Raw genomic sequence first — 16,623 nt, 5'->3', positions numbered from 1 at the left:
CCATTACCTGATATAAATCAGCACAGCCACAATACTTTTCTCCTGCATCAATCTGTGCTCTGGGCTGGAGCCCGCCATGGTGCATATCTGCTCCTGTGCAGTGCTGTCCATCCATTCCTCCCTCTAAACTCTCTGTCTTTCCCACGCATTTAATCCTCAGCATCCTTCTCTGCACATGCTCTTGTCTGGGGAAGAGGTTAGTTTATCCCTGGTTTTGGATGAGGATGGCCGTACCGAACAGCCAAGGCTTATCCAGGGCTGGGATATAACATTTGGGATGTAATATACAAGCACCATTATTAATGCTTGTGCCACCAGGACTCATGCACACCTGGACACAAATGTTCACCTGTTTGCACCTTTGGGGAGAGCTCAGCCTCCAGAGAAAAAAACCCACAGCAATTCTGTGTGTTTGGGGAATTTCCTTCCATCTTTCAGTCAGTTTAAAATAAAAAAGCTTGAAATAAAAAGTTTAAAATAAGAAAGCACATAAAAGGACAAAGAGAGGAGCCCTGGGGCATCCAGGAGACAGGCCTGAACATGGCAAGCGGAAATGATACAAACAAGCAGAGGGGTGCAAATAAATAGGCCACCCTCTTGGAGAGCACTTGTGCCCATCATCGTGCCTCAGCACCTTCCCTTTTTAATGTATTGACTGTTTCTAACCATATTTTGGATAAAGAGGGAAAGGCAGTGGTTTTTGCCTTCCTAACTCTATCGGCATGGTAGCACCATAAGGATGTGCTAGCCCCTCCATCCATTTTGCAGCCCGGGCAGCACTCGCAGCTGTATTAATGATTTACATGATCCCTCCTAGTCTGCACTCTGGCAACAACAGCAGGTTCATTAAAATCAATTAAATACTTCTTAAGAAAGTCAGTTTAAATCCCAAATGCAGACTAAGCCGGATGAGTTGATGCTTAGAGGGATAAGGAGCATCCTTGCTCCCTCTTACCATCCCTCAGCCACGGATGTCGCAACCTCCAGGTGACAAAAGCCAAGGTGGGGGTGACTCCTCGAGCCGCTCTGGGCACTTGTGTAAGAGCACAGCTGCCTACGTGTTCGGAGAAAGAGAGTTAAGCGACCAAACAAACTGTTTGTTTGTTTTTTTCCTGAATTGCTCATCCCCATCTATTCATAACTGCTCACAGAATCCATGGAATTCATTGTGTGGTTTGCATCTTCAAAACAAATGAAACAACAGTATGTCTAAACCAAACAAACCCCAACCCAAAATACAGCCAGCAGGCCAGGGCGCATGAGCAACCTTCAAGGCTGAAGTGTGTGTACACTCTGGAGGGCCCAAAAAATGTGGATGGGGGAACATATTTAAATCTCAGGGAATAATAGAATTCCCAGGGAGATTTCTTATTAAGGGGGGGGGGGGAGGGGGAAGGAAAAGTATTTAAGCAATGATTATGCTGCAATTTTTCTTCCAGATGTGCCGTGCCGTGGGGATGCCGTGCCAGCAAATCGCATTTTCTGACACGGCAACGTGCTGCTCTGGCTGTGGTGGTGCCGGATGCCCATCCGCAGCAGCCCAGGCGCTGTTCCCTCTGGAGCTCGGCTCACCAGCCAGCCCGGCCGCGAGGGCTTTGCCAGTGCATTCAAGGGAAAAAGGCAATTCAGAAAGCTCAAACCTTTTGGCAAGGAATGGCTGCTTGAGACAAATGTCCTTTTCTCTGATTTTTTGGTTAGAGGTTGTCAAAAAGCTGCGTTTAGACACTTCTAAAGCAGAAAACACCTTTTGCATAGTCAGCATAGAAAACCATGCTGACTTATCATCCTGAAAAGGGGTCAAACACAAAACAGTAGCATTTCAACTAGTTCAATGCACCTCCTGACAGGCCATGGGGACGGGTGTTTCATTGCATACTCCCACCTCACGTTTCTCGTGGCTCTGAGCCAGGGCCACTGACATGGCTTGTGGCTGCCAGCATTTAAATAGCTGGGGTGACCTTTCCACACCCTCACCCCCCGCCAGGGATCCTAAACACCTTCTCCACCTCTTGGGGCTCAGCAGTGTGTTCAGGCTTTTAATTTCACAGGAGCCCTCAGATCTGTCCAAGCAGCCCCAGCAAGCTGAAAAAGGATCGCATTAAAAATGACAGCAAGAAAACATAAAAGCCATGAAAACAACCTGGCAAGAGGCGGAGCAGCCCGTCCAGGGTGTGGGGAGAGGGGAGCAGGCAGGACTCAGGCACTGACCCCCTTTTTGGCTCACCTCCCCAGAGGCATTTGGGGAGGAGATAAGAATCCCAAGGGAGAAACGGATGCATGCACTTGGATGCAATATCCTGCCCGGGTGCTGCGGGGCCAGGGCTCAGCCCGTGCTGCCCAGGGGTCTGCCCCTGGTGCAGCCATCCCCGCCACCCCCTCGTCCGCCAGCCCGGGTCCTGCCCTTCCCGATGTTTCCTCCCTCTGCCGGCTGCCTGCGGGGCCAGGCATGGGTCGGGACATGGGAAATCCTGCCGCGTCCCGCCAGCTGCTCCTGCCGGCTCTGGGTGACACATCCTGGGTGGGAGCCAAAGCCCCGCTGCAGCCCCACACCGTTTCTTGCTGGCCTCCTCCAGCAGCTGCCGCTGTGCCAAGGGGTCCAACCGGCACGGGAGGGGTGTACCCAAGGGGGCGAGCAGGATGCCTGGACCGAGTGTGCACACCATGTGGCCCACAGCCCCGGGGTACAACTGGGGCCACTGCTGCACCTTTGCTCTGGCAGGCCACCCTGCAAGAAGGGAAACAGCAGCAACATTTTTGAGTTGCGGCAGCTCCTGCTGGTGTTTCTGTAAGGTCAATCGGAGCTGAAGAGTGGCCAAATGGCATTCCCTGTGCCCCGGGCTGGGGCAGATAGGGGACGTGGGTGAGGTTTTGTATGAGAAGAAATGCCCCAGGAGACATTCCCTTGCAAAGCCTCAAAGACATTCCCAAGAGGACCCCAGTTCCTGGCCAATGCCAAAATCCTTGCAGCTGCCCCACACGAGCCTCCAAGCCCCTGTAACAGCAGAAGGCACACTGGTTTGTGGCAGGGTTGTGCAACCTCCCTCTGACCGCCAGTCCCAGTCCCCAGGAGCCCACGGGGCCAGAGCTGCGTCCTCCTGCAGCCCAGCTCCCTCCTCTGTCCCTGAGTGCTGCCACGGGGAGGGATGGAAAAGCTATTCGGCATCCCTCCGAGCCACTTCCCTGCTTGCATGGCTGACTGCCTCCAGCACTGCAGGCTCCCAACCTGCCCAAGGAGAAACCGGACCAAAACAAGCATTGCGGGGGCAGAGGGAAAGGAGCCAGCCTTTTTTCTTCTTTTTTTTTCGGGGATGTTGAAGACTGGAGCAGAGAGCCAGCAGAGTGAAAAACAGCCATGTGGGGACTGTGAAAATAGGAGCTGAAGAGAGGAAGATGGGAAAGGTCTAATAAAGAGAGTCACAGTATATAAAATACACAAGCGCCCACCTCCGCCAGGAAGGCTGTGGGAGTGGGTTTTGGTGGTAATCCCTGGCTGTTTGAGACTGTTCAGGCAGACAGGGTCTGGATCTGCAACTGGGTCTGGATTAGACAGGAAAGCCTAGGTTTTCACCCTGTCAACCTGAAACACAACGTTTTTCCCTCGCAGCATTTTGTTATTACGTGGCAGAAATCAAGGGAGGTCAGTTGGGCGTGAGAGGAACCTCCAGCCTTGGGTAGCTCTCCACCACATCCAGATCCCATATGGAAAAGAAACATTTCCCTCATCTAAGCAAAAGTCACGAGGGGAGGCTCGCTCCTAGAAATCAGACCCATGGTCCCACCAGCATCTGCTCAGCCCCAGAAAAACTCCCCAAATCTCATCGTAGCACGCAACGACCTCGGATCAAAACCTGTGCTGAGCTCCCTGTCCACACTTGGCCCTGGCATGGCACAGGGTCTGGGAGTGGTGAATAGCTGGGTACAGTCATTGCTGCCATTGAGGCTTCAGGGCCCTTTCCCAACCTGTAGGACATTGTCCCAGATCAGTCTGGCAGTGGGGACAGGAGGAATCACACAGGTTATCTATCAGACGAAGGGAACTGAGTCATTAATTACCCAGGAAGGTTGTGCTAACCTTGGGGGTTGTGTCCTCCCCACTGAGACACTGCTGGAGAAGGCCATTGCAACCTCTGAGCTCAAAAAACACAATGCCAAGGAGCAACATCTCGCTCACAGGTAGTCACACCCAGCCCCAGCCCAAGTGATCTGAAGTAGCAGCTTCCCAACCGAAGGAAACTTATATTTCCTTATCGTTTGCCATAAATACAGCTGCGCTGTTTTCCTGACCATGTCATTTCTACGGCCCTTATCACACGCGCTCAGATAGCCGCAGCACAGTCACACACTTCACAGTCTTCTTGCTCCCCTATTCCCAGCTTTTCCAAACCATTTACGTTCACAACCCTCTGCGTCCTGAAGCTCTTCTATGGCAATGGGTGACCCTGCCTGGGACCTCCACATCCGTACTGAACAGGTCAGCAAATGAACTTGTCTTCCTTTTCCCCTTCTTTGCCATGCAGGGACCTGGCTCACAGTTAGGGATGAACTCAAATGTCACTTCTGATAAACATTTATTTTTGGTGAGGAACATGATGTGTTTATAGGCGGTGGAGTGGGCCAGTGGAAAGCAATGGGCATGTGCCAAGTCTTGCAACATCTTGGTGCTTCTCAATACCTTGGTCTCCCGCAAGGGTCACATTGTCTGGTCCTTAGGGCATTTTAAACACAAGGGAAAAAATGCATTGGGGAAAAAGATTCCCAAGGTCTCGGCCTGGAAGAGAGACCATGTCGAAACAGCACGACAGTGCTTTCAGGTGGCCTGCATTGCATCAGCCTGGAGACCAAAGGGAAACACCCCAGAGCAAAGGGTCTGAGATGATACAATGGCTGGCTGAAGGTGCCTTCATTTCTGCACTGCCCAAAGCCAATCAAGAATTCACCTGCCACAACATCAGCTTCATTTCCCTCGACGGATTAGCTGGCAGGGTGGGGGAAATTTTTACAAATAGTTTCTGTGTCCGTAGGATATTTGATGAAGACAAGCAAGTTTGACAGGTAAAAAGGAAGCCTGCACCTTTATGAGACATTTATTATTATTGTTCTCCTGAATCAAAGCTGTCCTTCAGAAATACTATGAGCTTAACGGAATGAGCGGGCACCTAAGCATTATGAGAAATCCAGCACTGACAGCTGCCGTGGCTTCACAAGGGATGTGGGTATCTGTAACCAAGTATTATGAACTTGATGCTGAAATATTTGGGCGATTCATCTATCACACACATGGTGTAGGGGGTCACATTCAGATGGCCTCAAAAATCAGTGAATCCTTTTTTTCTCTGCTCTGCATTCAAGTTCTAAGTTTCCTTCTCCAAGCTGGCTCAAAAACACCAGGAGGATATTCATTCCTGTGGTTTTATGGCATTTATATGTCAAGTCTAGGCAGGAACTTGAAAATGGAGTAGTGCTATGATTTGTGTTCCCATTGAAGGGAAAAGGTTGAAATTTAAAAACAGTTGAACTCAGTTTTGATCTGATCATTGGAGAAGAGATACTTAGAAGACATTTTCTTTTAAATTTAAACCAAAATAGTTCCTGTTGTTTCTTTCTGGGACTTAAAAGAAAGTCTAACAGTCCTGATCTGGACTAGTCAAATCAGGCATTTTCCAATGTTATACAAGTCTGGATCCTGGATTTTAGTTCTTTTCCATCACAAACCTGTATAGCTTTACCTCTTGCTTTTACAAGCTGCTACCTTACAAATCCATTTTAGTCTGACAAGAAACTGTACCTCCTATGTCTGTACACAGGTCTAAATACACTGATTACAAGACAATGTTACCTACAGCAAAGACAGACCCCCTTCATCATGTCATCCACCACTATCCCACTGTTGGCCATACTTAAATACACTTTGATATGTGTATTACCAGACACTGTGAAAGACCTCACATTGGGCACCAAAGAGAACCAAGGGAGAAACCACAGAAAATGAAAATGCCGCTTTTAGATGCTCAGACACAACTTTCCCTGCCTCTTTCTTTTCAAGATGAGCTTCAGCTACTCAGTTTGGACATACACATCCAAACTCTCCCAAAACTTCATCGACTTTGGAAGTGAGTGGTAGCTGGCACTTCTCTATTTTTTCTACACAGTCAAATGCATCAAAAGACAATGAGGAAGGCTGCATGATTCATAGCAATGGAATGAAATGCCATTCACAAATGTTTTTTCCATAGCAATTTGTCACTTATTGTATTGAAACCACTTCAGAAGATGTGTCTCAAAGAGCCTTTTGATATTCGCATGATTAAAAACATAATGCAATTAAGCAATCCCATAATATTTCTGTATGTTATATGAGCGGGACCTTGAGTGACCACTTCATTCAGCCCCCTGATAAATGGCTGCTTCTAACAGAAGGCTGTTATTCTGCAAGATGCCTCAGATAGTTGTACAACACCAAGGAATTCAAATCTTCTCACCCCAGAGGCATTTTGGCTCACTAAAATTTAGCTGTCCAGCTTTGGTGTTGGGTTTAGCCTACGTGTCTCAAACCTTCTCAAATCAGCCAAGAAAGATGCACCTCCCAAGAGCCATTCTGCCCACTTCAAAATTGATGTCTAAAATTAATGGGAACATTTGCCCTCTAGATGTATCTTTCTCTCTTTACTGACTATCTAGATGTCTACCTGGATGTCTATCACTTTTCCTGTCGTCATATGCGGAATTTGTATTTACATATGTACCCAACTGGATGTGGGTACATATGTGTGTAACACACATCTCCATATTGATTTCCTATACCTCAAGTACACTGTTACGCAAGTATGCATAACTTTGCATTCATATACCACACGGCACTAAAAAAGCTTTCAACAAGATGTAGACGAAAAAGGCCCTTCCAAAGTGCTAGCTGTCCCAGATCCCTACCTGCCGGGCAGTTGCATCGCTGGTGTGTGTCTCGAACTTCTCGATGTCTCGGCAAGTGGAACTTTAATTTCTGTCAAGGGAGGAAAAAGAGCAAAAGGATTCATTAGTACTGTTGAAACCAAAGCCTCAAATTCTTGGAAAAGTGGGACTGGGGGATGCTGCCCAAGTAGAGATGGGAGAGAGAGCAGAAGAGTTTGGGAATGAAGAAAGGCATTAAAGTTCATAGTCTTTTAACTAGAAATGTGGGGTTTGATTGGAAGCAGGCTGAGGGAGTTTCGTAATGGCCTCCAAATGTGGTCCTCCTGACAGGCATTACAAAATCAAGAGCTAGCAGTGGCGAATAAAGAGGTGACTGTGTCCTCATGAGAAAGGCGTGTTTCTCAGAAGATCCACTCAGCAGATGAAAAATGGAGATCTGAAGCAGGTACTCTTCCCCCCTGCAGCAGACTCCTTATGCTCACGGAGACAGCTGGACAGACAGAAGGGTCCCACTGAAAAATTGCGGCTGAAAGGTGGCCTGAAAACAGCAACGGCATTTCCTGAAACCTTCAGAGGCTGTGAAGCTTAATTTTTCCCCAAGTACAGAACAAGACAAAACCTATCAAGAGCTTCCACAAGATGGAATCATGTCAAAATGTTCATTTCCAATGAGTTTGGATTTCTAATGGTGCCGGCATGTCAGTCTCCTGCTCTCTGGCCCCATCTGTGTATCTCTTAAAGGGGCGACAGAGTCCACCTGAGGCCACCACATCTTCCCTCACTGGAAGTGTCATTAAAATTGACCCATGTCCTCAGCAAAATGCACTTTAGGGACAGCATCCATGCCACACTTCATAGACTTTATTAAAATAACTGTGATTTAGTGAAGAAAATGCAAATCAATCCAAATAAGTTATTCATTAATGCCTGTGAACCGCACTTGGTTAATGATTTGAGATGACTTGAGAAGACTGAGCTGCCAGGATGCCTGTGCTGAGGAGTCACTCCCTCTTCCCTTCTAACCCTCAAGCCCAACTGTTCATCCCGGTTGCATCTTCTTATCGTCCGACCTACTTCGCAACCAGGGCCAACATTTCAAAAGAAATAGCATTATCTTGGGCTCAACAGAAGCCCATGCCCAGGATCATATAGAAATGACTTGGTTTTCACAAGTAAGTGAACACCTTCATGCAAGAAGGCATCAGTTTGGGGAAAATTTCTTTTAGAGAGGAAAAAAAAATAAAGCAACATATTTCTGCCTGGGATGAGGGAATGCAGAACTGGCTGGAACACTTCCATTTTTCACTTTGAAAGGACTGGCTTCCTTATTGCAAGACAAAATCAGTAAGGGTTGTTGTGACTGACTAGAAATTGAATATTTTCAGAGCTTTTTTTTTTTGCATGGTAGACTGAAATGTTGTGATAGTGAGTTGATTTGATATCAGAGCAAGGAGAGGGTTTCACGCAAGGAGAATTGCCAGTTCCCATACACCATTTTATCTGTGTTTACCTTCTCAGTTTAAAAGCACAGATATATGAATCTTTGCGTTTGGGCACGTTCCCATCTAGCTGCCACCCCCAGATGGCATGGCTCTGCTCCACAGCACTGCCTGGCTTCGAACACTTCGTGCTAATGGTCAAACATGGGCACAAATAGGACAGCGGAGCCTTTATTTGGATACTCGCACTGGTATGTAGACATACGCGTTCCCGTTTCCATCTACACATGTGCCAACCAAAATGTCTGAACACGAGACTGCCACATTTGGGTGGGGTTCCCATGTTTGGGAATTGGGCTTAGCACAGGGAAGGGGTGATAGTTCACACAGGCAGGAGCAGAAAGTGATTACCTAACCAGGGAGGGTCCGACACACTGTAGCGGGGCCCTTTATAAGACAGAAATCTGCAACGAAACATGCAACAGATCCCTGCCCCACCAAGTGCAGAGGCACCCCAGGGGCCAAGGGGGAATGTCCGGGGGGGAAGGCAGAGTTCAGGTTTGCTGCAAGAAGCCTTGACTGGGTTGCTCTGCTGGCGCGCAAGTTGAGGAGCAGCAAACTGGACTTAGCAGGGGAAGTGATGACCCAGCAGGACTTGAGTGCAACCGGGAGAGGAACAGGAGCGATAGCATTTCCCCATGACTTTATCTGCAGAGTCGGGGTAGTGGAAACACCTGGGACAACTGAAATAGCCTTTTCAAGGATGGGAGCCCCTCGGGAGGGAGGTGGGGGTGCTGCTGGGCAGGGCTGGGAGCACAGCCCTGAGCACCAGTACCATGCAGCCATCGGGCATTCACTAGCATTGGGCATTTTCCCCATCCCTGGCCATAGCGGTGCTTCCCTGGAGCCCAGGAGCTCTACACATCCCTGGGGAGTGCGAAGGGCAGTGGTGCCGTGGGATTGCTCCCCTTCAGTGGGAGGCAAAACCTGCCAGGAATTTAGGAGTGCCTGGAGTTCAGTTTCCTGCACAGTCTATTAAACAAACATTGACTGCAACAGAAAAAATCCTTGGCTTCTGGAGACCTCAGTTCAACTTTGGGTTGAGATGGCGAAACAAAATGAATTCCCAGCCTTTTCTGCTTCCCTCATTACCACTGTGCAAAATACCGCCTGGTCCAACAGAAGCCAGCTTTGCTCAGGAGAGCAAAAAGAAAGGGCTTTCCTCTAAAACTGGCCTTTCCAAGAGAAAACTTCCATTCCCAAGCAACAGAAAACCATTCCATTTTAGGGCAAGGTTGACTTCTGTAAGCAAAAATAAAAGAACGTGGTCTCTGGGAATCTAGTGTTTGCGATCTCCTTTCTGGGATCTGGGGTTTGCTTTTTCACGTGGGGGACACCTAGAGCATGAAACATCAGAGCAGCAGCTGGCTACCTCTTGCCCTGGCAGAAATGCTGAAAACACTTCTTACAGAGAGGATCAGCTTGTCAGCATAGCCTGCTTTCTCTTGCCTGTCATGTTTTCCAGTGACATAACGGCTGCACCTTCCCCCTACACCTATGAAAATGGCCGGAAAAGCCTTTGCCAGCACTGGGGTCACAGCTGACCGGCTCCCACGTGGAGAATGTGCACCTCTGTGTATTTAGGGAGCCATCACACATCGCTGAGTGCGGAGGAAAGGGGAAAACCCTGTCGGCAAGAGGGCAAGGGCAGGAGGGTCGGGCTGAAACACATGCTGGAAATGGGCAATAAAGTTAGCACAGGCTTTTCCCGTGGGTTTTGTTAACTCCCCACTAGCGTGACAGGACAGGGCTGGCTTGAGTGGACAGAGCAGTGAAAGCAAGACCTCTTCTGCCATTAAAGGACCATGGCTGTGGCCTCCTAAACCTTGCAAGTGCCTGTCTATTTTGGACAGGCGCTTGAGATTAGGTGAAGGAGAGGGCACTTCTTCAAAGGGGGCAGATTAATAGCTCTTTAGCAGACGTAGTTGTTTGCAGTCACCCGGGGAGGTGAAATCATTTCCCACCACTATCTCCAACAGCTAAAAGAAACATGTCTCAAATAGATAATCTATTACAACCATCAGGAGGATTTCAAGGGCTGGTGGTTTTGTTAACTCTCATTGTTTTATCTCTAATTTAGCTGTTTTTTCTTAAAGGCCCAGCTCCTGGAATCACAGGACCATGTGGCACAGAGCAAAAGCAAGCAGCGAGCCCTCCTAGATGGAGCAAAAAGCTTGGAAATAACACCATCTAGGTTCAAGGATTGCAGGTACCTGGAAGGAAACAGGACTTAGCTACCAGAGGAATTGGAAGAAAAAAATAGATCTCATGATTTTGGGGTGGAAAACACTAAACTAAAGATCAAGGCAGGGGATGCTTAAAGCAATCTTGCTGACCCTGGGAAGCAGAATTGAGCAGTGTGGTTCAAGACACTGAAGCAAAAGGAGGAAAAAAAAAAAGCTTTAAGCTGGGAGTGAAAGGGAGTTTTCAGGTGTCCCTCCTTTGCTCACATAAGTAAGGAGAGAGTTCCAGGGAAATAAGCCTATTGGGAAAGCAGTGAGGATCAATGCTCCCTCCCCATCCGTGGCACAGCCCCTGAATCCTTTTCAGCATCACCAAAGACACAACAAATACCTTCAACACAACTCCCTGAGAGGCTGAGCACACTCATCACGGTGCAAGGGGCAGCTGATCTTGCCCCAGGCTTTACAGGTTAACTGCTGTTGTGTTACACACACACACTCTTCTATCTCTACAAGCACACAAATTCTGTTTTTTTTTCCTAGCAGCAGCACTGAATTCATCTGCTCTCCACCCTGCCGAGCTTTTGGCAAGCAAAATAGTACCAAATGTTACCCAGCAAGGGAAAGGACCTTGTTTTCTTCTTTGGAAAGCTTTGCCATTCCTGGAAATGCCAGTAGTGAGTTTATTTGTGCTCTTCGTATTAATTTCTTATGCCCCATAAATGCAGAGGAATTCCTATGTGGAGCTAAAGTTCTCCCTGAACTACCTGCTTCTGGCCCATTCTGCACAGATGTTTTTGTGGGAAAACTTAGTCGATTCGTGTCTGGTAGAAAATTCCCCTCTCGTATTCGCTGACACCAGGCAGAAGTTCACACAGCAGCGAGTGAAGCAGCACTGGTTGGGTTGCTTCTGGGAATGCATCTGCTGCCCTCTCCTTGCTCATCCTGAACTGAGATGGAAACACTGCCACAGCCAGCCGCGGGTGTTCCAAAACTAGGCTCCAAGACCGGGAAAACATCTCCACCAGCTGGCTTAAAATTAACAGTTTAAACAAACCAACCCAGCTCCTCTCCCTGACAGTTTGCTTTATTTTTCCTTGTCCAGAAGAAGGGCACCTAACAGGACTTTGGCATTTTGCACTTTTCAGTGCAATTCATACGGTGTCCCCACGGCTGCTCGCAGACCCCTGGGGAGCTCAGGGGCACACCTGGGCACAAACGTGGCACAGTCTGGAGGGCACCACGCGCTCCAGCTTGGAGCACAGAGCAGTATGGGGACTTTGCTTCTTCACATCCCTCCAGCTGATCTTCACAACCACCAGAGCTAGAAATGTGCTCCTGTGCCCATGGCTCCCCTCACCTCCCACCTCCCTGCCTGGCTCAGACCAGCTCTTTCCAAAGCCGGGGTTTCTTTAAAGCTTTGCTGTTTTATTTTGTGATGGATAACACTGAGCTGGCAGCTGTGAAACCCATTAAGGTCAAAACACCAGGAAACTCTGCGAGGATGTGGCAGTGAGAGGCAGCAAGGATCTGAGCAGGGAAGAATGAATATCCCACTTTCACGTCCATCACGGCAAGCCCAGCCGCAGCTCCTCTCCCCCCAGTCCTGCTCGGCACTGTCTCTTGCTTTCCTCGTTTTTCTTCTCCCATTCTTTCCCTGCTCCCCTTTATCTTTCCTGTTTTTCTCCGTCCTTCTTGTTCCTCATCAGCCAGTCCAGGAGACCCATCCAACTTAGCCCCGCTTCAGACCTAATGAAAAGGAGGACCAGGGCGATTTGTTTTTCTTTCCTAAGCAAAAGCCCCATATGCCACCCCACCATCTGTCCGCCAGCAGACACCCACCCTGCACCTCAAGCTGCTTGGCCCATGCCAGTGCCTCTGGCTGAGGTGCGGAGGTCTGAAGTAGCTGTTTTAGGAGCTTAGCTGAAGTGGGCAGCAGAGTCAGGGAGGGTCTCTCCCCAGAGGGCCCAGCCCTCCTCCCCCCGTAGGCAGCAGACCTTCCCATGTGTAAAGGGACAGGAGACCTGGGCCAGGCATCCCTGCTCCTCCACAGGCTCCAGCACCTTTCTTCAAGCTATTTTTGAAGCTGTAGCCCAGCGGGGAGCTGGTAACCCCAGTGGTAGCTGGGAGCAAGTGCTGGCCCCTCAAGAAGTGGTTCCTGCCCCATGGCTGCTCCCCATACCGCCTGGGGGGGGGGGCTGGGGCCACCCCCAGGGGCTCAGGAGGGGCTGCTCAGAAAACAGGCGTGCTGCTGGGCACATGGGCATCATGAGAGCCCCATTTCCTTGCTAAGCCAGGCTATAAAAAGGCAGAAAGGTGCCGCAGCCAGCAGAGCCAGCAGAACACAGGGGGCCATCCGGCCCCGGGCACCGCTCCCAGGAGGCGTCCTGTGGCACGTCTCAAATCACTTGATAAACTGCGACTTCCCAGGAGACTTATGCCAGCAGCAACAAGGGGAACACTGCACGTTATCCCCTGCCCGGTGGCAGGTAAGGAGTCCCTGCGCAAGGGTGCAACCACTGGGCACGGGTCCAGCCACTTGCAACAATTCTGCCTCCCCAAAAAGCTTTTCTTTGTTGGGTATTGCCCCATGGACCCTGTCTCCCCCTTACTCCTCATCCAAAGAGGCCACTCAAAACCACATCCCCCAGCTCCTACGGTGTTTTCTAACTCAAGGTTCACAGCTTTTGGCTGCAAACCCCAGTCGATCCAGGGAGTGCTCCCACAAGACCCATAAACGGTAGCCAAGCCTGTCAGCTGTAGGTTTAAACTCCTCATGGCAGACCTTCACTGCTCCTAGAAAGCGTGGAGGGGTCCCCAGGTCTCCCCGGTTGCCAGGCAGCGCTGCCCCGAGGCAGGTCCCAATAGCCACCACCCTGATCATTCCATTCCTCGCCTCGTTTGGCAATAGCAGCACAGGAGATTTTTTTCAGACACAAACAGTTTTTGGGCTAGCCCTGGGGATCTCTGCAGCCCGTCTCACGCCAAGGCTGGAGTAAACAGAGAAAAGGAGAGGTGGGTGGAAACGGCCCCAGCCCTGAATCTTAGCCCTGAGCCTCCTCCAGAGCTGTGGGAACAGGTCAGTGTGGACCTGCCTGGAGAGTTCAGAGACGGGAGCCACCATCTGCTCCCTGACGCATGTCAAAACCGCTTCAAAGCCCCAACGACGCGAGGAATCCTGCAGGATACTCATCCTGTCCTGGGCAGAGGAGCCTGGGCAGCCCCCAGCAGCATCAGCACAGCAAAGTAAAAGGTGTCAGCAACAAAAATCTGCACTTTTGGGCCCTCTTTATTGACCTGCTGAAGCTCAGGCTTCTTCAGCAGCAGCTCTCCCCCATCCTCAGAGGAAGAGCCCGCTGGCTCCAGTGGAGTTTGGATGGGGCTCAAGCAGGCATAGCACAGCCATATGCTCTGCACTGATGCTCTGGCAGTACCAGAAACTACCCTGGCAGTGCCAGTGCGTCTCATTTTCCTGAGCCAGGAGCCGTGGAAGGGTTCAGGGCTGGCACAGCGGCAAAGCCAGCCTATCACGACATTGGTGTGTTTGCAGCTACCTCCTCCCATAGCCATGCCGGCTGTGGCATGCCTTGCCTGTCCCTCTCCCGGGGCTCAAACCTACACTGAATTCCCAGGTTTAACCTCTAGCTCTAACTCTTTTGGCAGGCAATGCCACCAGTCACCAAATAGAGAGGGCTGGCAGATCTTCCCTCCCTGCCAGGACCAAGGATGAGGTTTCCCCCTATGCAAAGTGCCGGGGCTCAGCCACAGCATGGGCTGGGGCAGAGGGAAGCAAACGCCAGGCAGGTTTGAGAGGTGGGAGGGACCTGAAGGCACGGGAAATTCAACCTAGCAGCATCACTTGTGCAGAAATACATTTTTAAGGGAGGAAAAAAAATGGATAATGCAACTATGCGAGCATGCACGTGGTTAAAATCTATAGTACTGCAAACTGCACATGCAAAATGAAAGGACACCGACCTCGTCAAGCAGTTGGTCAACTCTTCCCAAAATAGCTGTCTCCATTTGGTCTGCTGAGAGCCAGGCAGGGAGCTGTGTGGGTCTGTCTGCTTCCAAGTGGGACACCCGGGACTGCAGATCGGAGGTCCGAAAGTACAGCAGGAGGCTCAGCACCAGAGAAAGCAGGGAGACGCCGGGCAGCCCCGAGCCCAGCAGGAGAGGGAGACGGCAGCATCGCTCCCCGTCGCCGGTCCTGGGGGGAGCCACACACCCCCTGTCAAAAGCTGCTTCACCGACACCTTTCCAGCTCTTCTCCTCCAACATTCCCTCCCTGTCCTGAGAAACAATAAATAAATAAATAGAATAAATAAAGCCTCACTCCTACTCCAAGAAGCACAATCCAGAAGGCACAGAAAAAGAGCGTCCAAGGGGATCCCAGTGCCAGCAAATGACAAATAACAGCAATAATGACAGAAGTGGATGGGGGGGGGGGTGTCTTTAAAAAATAAAAACAAACCACACACACATAAAAGGGGTGCAGAAAAAAAGGATCCAACTGCAGCAAAGGGGGGGGGATGGAAAATCTGAAGAGGATTTTTTTTTCCCTCCTGTGTTTCAGTCTTTTGGTTCGCTGGTAGATTTTTGTTTCCTTCTAAGCTGCCAGTTTCAGTTCCTTCGCAGACTGGCCAGGAGCTCACACATGAAAGTCCCCATTAGAGAGAGGTAATTCTCAGCTGCTCCAGCGACGTTGTGCTCTGGCTGATCGTGGCTCCCCTGTAACATGACACACTCCCTCCGAACTACGGGGCTGGGATGAGCGAGCTGTGCGGCTTCCCAAAGTAACCTCCTCTGCTCGCCCTCTTTCTCCACCTCTCCCTTGCTGCATGATTTATTTATTTATGCAAAGCGCCGGGGTGGGATCGGGCAGTGGGACGCCCCTGTCCCGCTCGGTCCCCAAACCACCTCTCCGCCGCCAGCCCTTCCCTTTGAAGTGACTCTCGCCGAGGTTATTTATAGCGGCAGGAAAAAGATTGTAAAGCAGAGGCTGGGCTCACACCAGCCTACGTCTTTCTTTCCTCCCCGCAGCCAAAGGGCACTTTACCGGATGGTGCAAACGGGCTGTTGCGTCCCCCGTGCAGACCCCAGGGCAGCCCTGAGGCACCAGCGGTGAGGTATTTTGACCCCGATATTTTGAGGAGAGCAGCCAGGCAGGGTGAGAACCAGAGGGAAACGTCTGGCAACAAGAGCTGGCAGCTGAGGGCTCTGCAAAAAACAAGCAAAGGGCAGCAGGGAGCAACACCCCAGGCAGGCAAGCTGCAGTGCGAGGGGGGAACCTTTTGGGCTTGATTTGGGCGTACAACCTGCCGAGCCCGGGGGCCACCAAGGGCATTCAAAAGAGTTAATCTGCTGAGGTCTTCTAGTGAAGTAGAGCTTCCTGTCACCTCCTCCATGTCCTGCCGGGCACGAGGCGCCGGAGAGAAAACCCCCTTGCTGGGGAGCAGTCTCCCCAATACGTGCTGTAGGGCAGCTCCGAGCCACGCGTCTGGGAAACAAAGCCTCTTTCTGTTCTTCAGGAGCAAGGGAGGCCCACCTCTCCCAATTTTTCCGAGCATGACATACAATATTTTATCCTCCAGGGTGACATGCAGGCTCTGCTGAGCCCCTGCCTGTCCGTCTGTCTGTCCTTTGATCCCCTTCTTGAGCACATACAGCAGCGAAGCAGCACGGGGCCCGCTGTGGTGCAGTCATTAAAACCTGGGCAGCAAATTGGTCTCTTAAAATCTGGCTCCCTTGTGGCTCTTTCGCTGTCATTTACACGTTTTAAATGAAGATTTTGCGTGCAGTCTGTGCTGGAAATTGCTGGCAGAGAAAAGTCATATTCATCTCTCCCGGTCTCCGTTTCAGAGGGCTGGAAGAAATAGACCTTCTGGGAGCAGGTTAAAGTGAGCACGAGCTGTTTCTTCTCCACCAGAAAAACCCTTGGAGGGCCCGGTAGCACACAGCCCCGATTCTTTGAATGGCCTCATGCCTTTCACAGCCACTCGCTTCCTGAAACGGGGTTCTAGCGTCTGCAAGGC

General features: G+C 50.4%; 1 protein-coding gene across 1 annotated transcript in view; it reads right to left on the bottom strand.

Moving 5' to 3' along the window:
- Positions 1–15,381, bottom strand: part of COL13A1 (collagen type XIII alpha 1 chain) — a 97,831-nt gene extending 82,450 nt beyond the window's left edge. The window contains exons 1-3 of the mRNA XM_076339410.1: positions 15,070–15,381; positions 14,567–14,881; positions 6,928–6,997 (exon numbers count right to left, since the gene is read on the bottom strand). Of these exons, the coding sequence (XP_076195525.1) occupies positions 6,928–6,997; positions 14,567–14,869 (373 nt within the window). The 5' untranslated portion in view covers positions 14,870–14,881; positions 15,070–15,381. The remainder of the gene's footprint in view (positions 1–6,927; positions 6,998–14,566; positions 14,882–15,069) is intronic.
- Between the last annotated feature and the right edge of the window lie 1,242 nt (positions 15,382–16,623).

This window comes from Aptenodytes patagonicus, chromosome 5, assembly GCF_965638725.1.
Source record: "Aptenodytes patagonicus chromosome 5, bAptPat1.pri.cur, whole genome shotgun sequence".
NCBI lineage: Eukaryota > Metazoa > Chordata > Aves > Sphenisciformes > Spheniscidae > Aptenodytes > Aptenodytes patagonicus.
The sequence above is the reverse complement of the archived record's forward strand: the minus strand, read 5'-3'. Positions and strand labels throughout refer to the sequence as shown.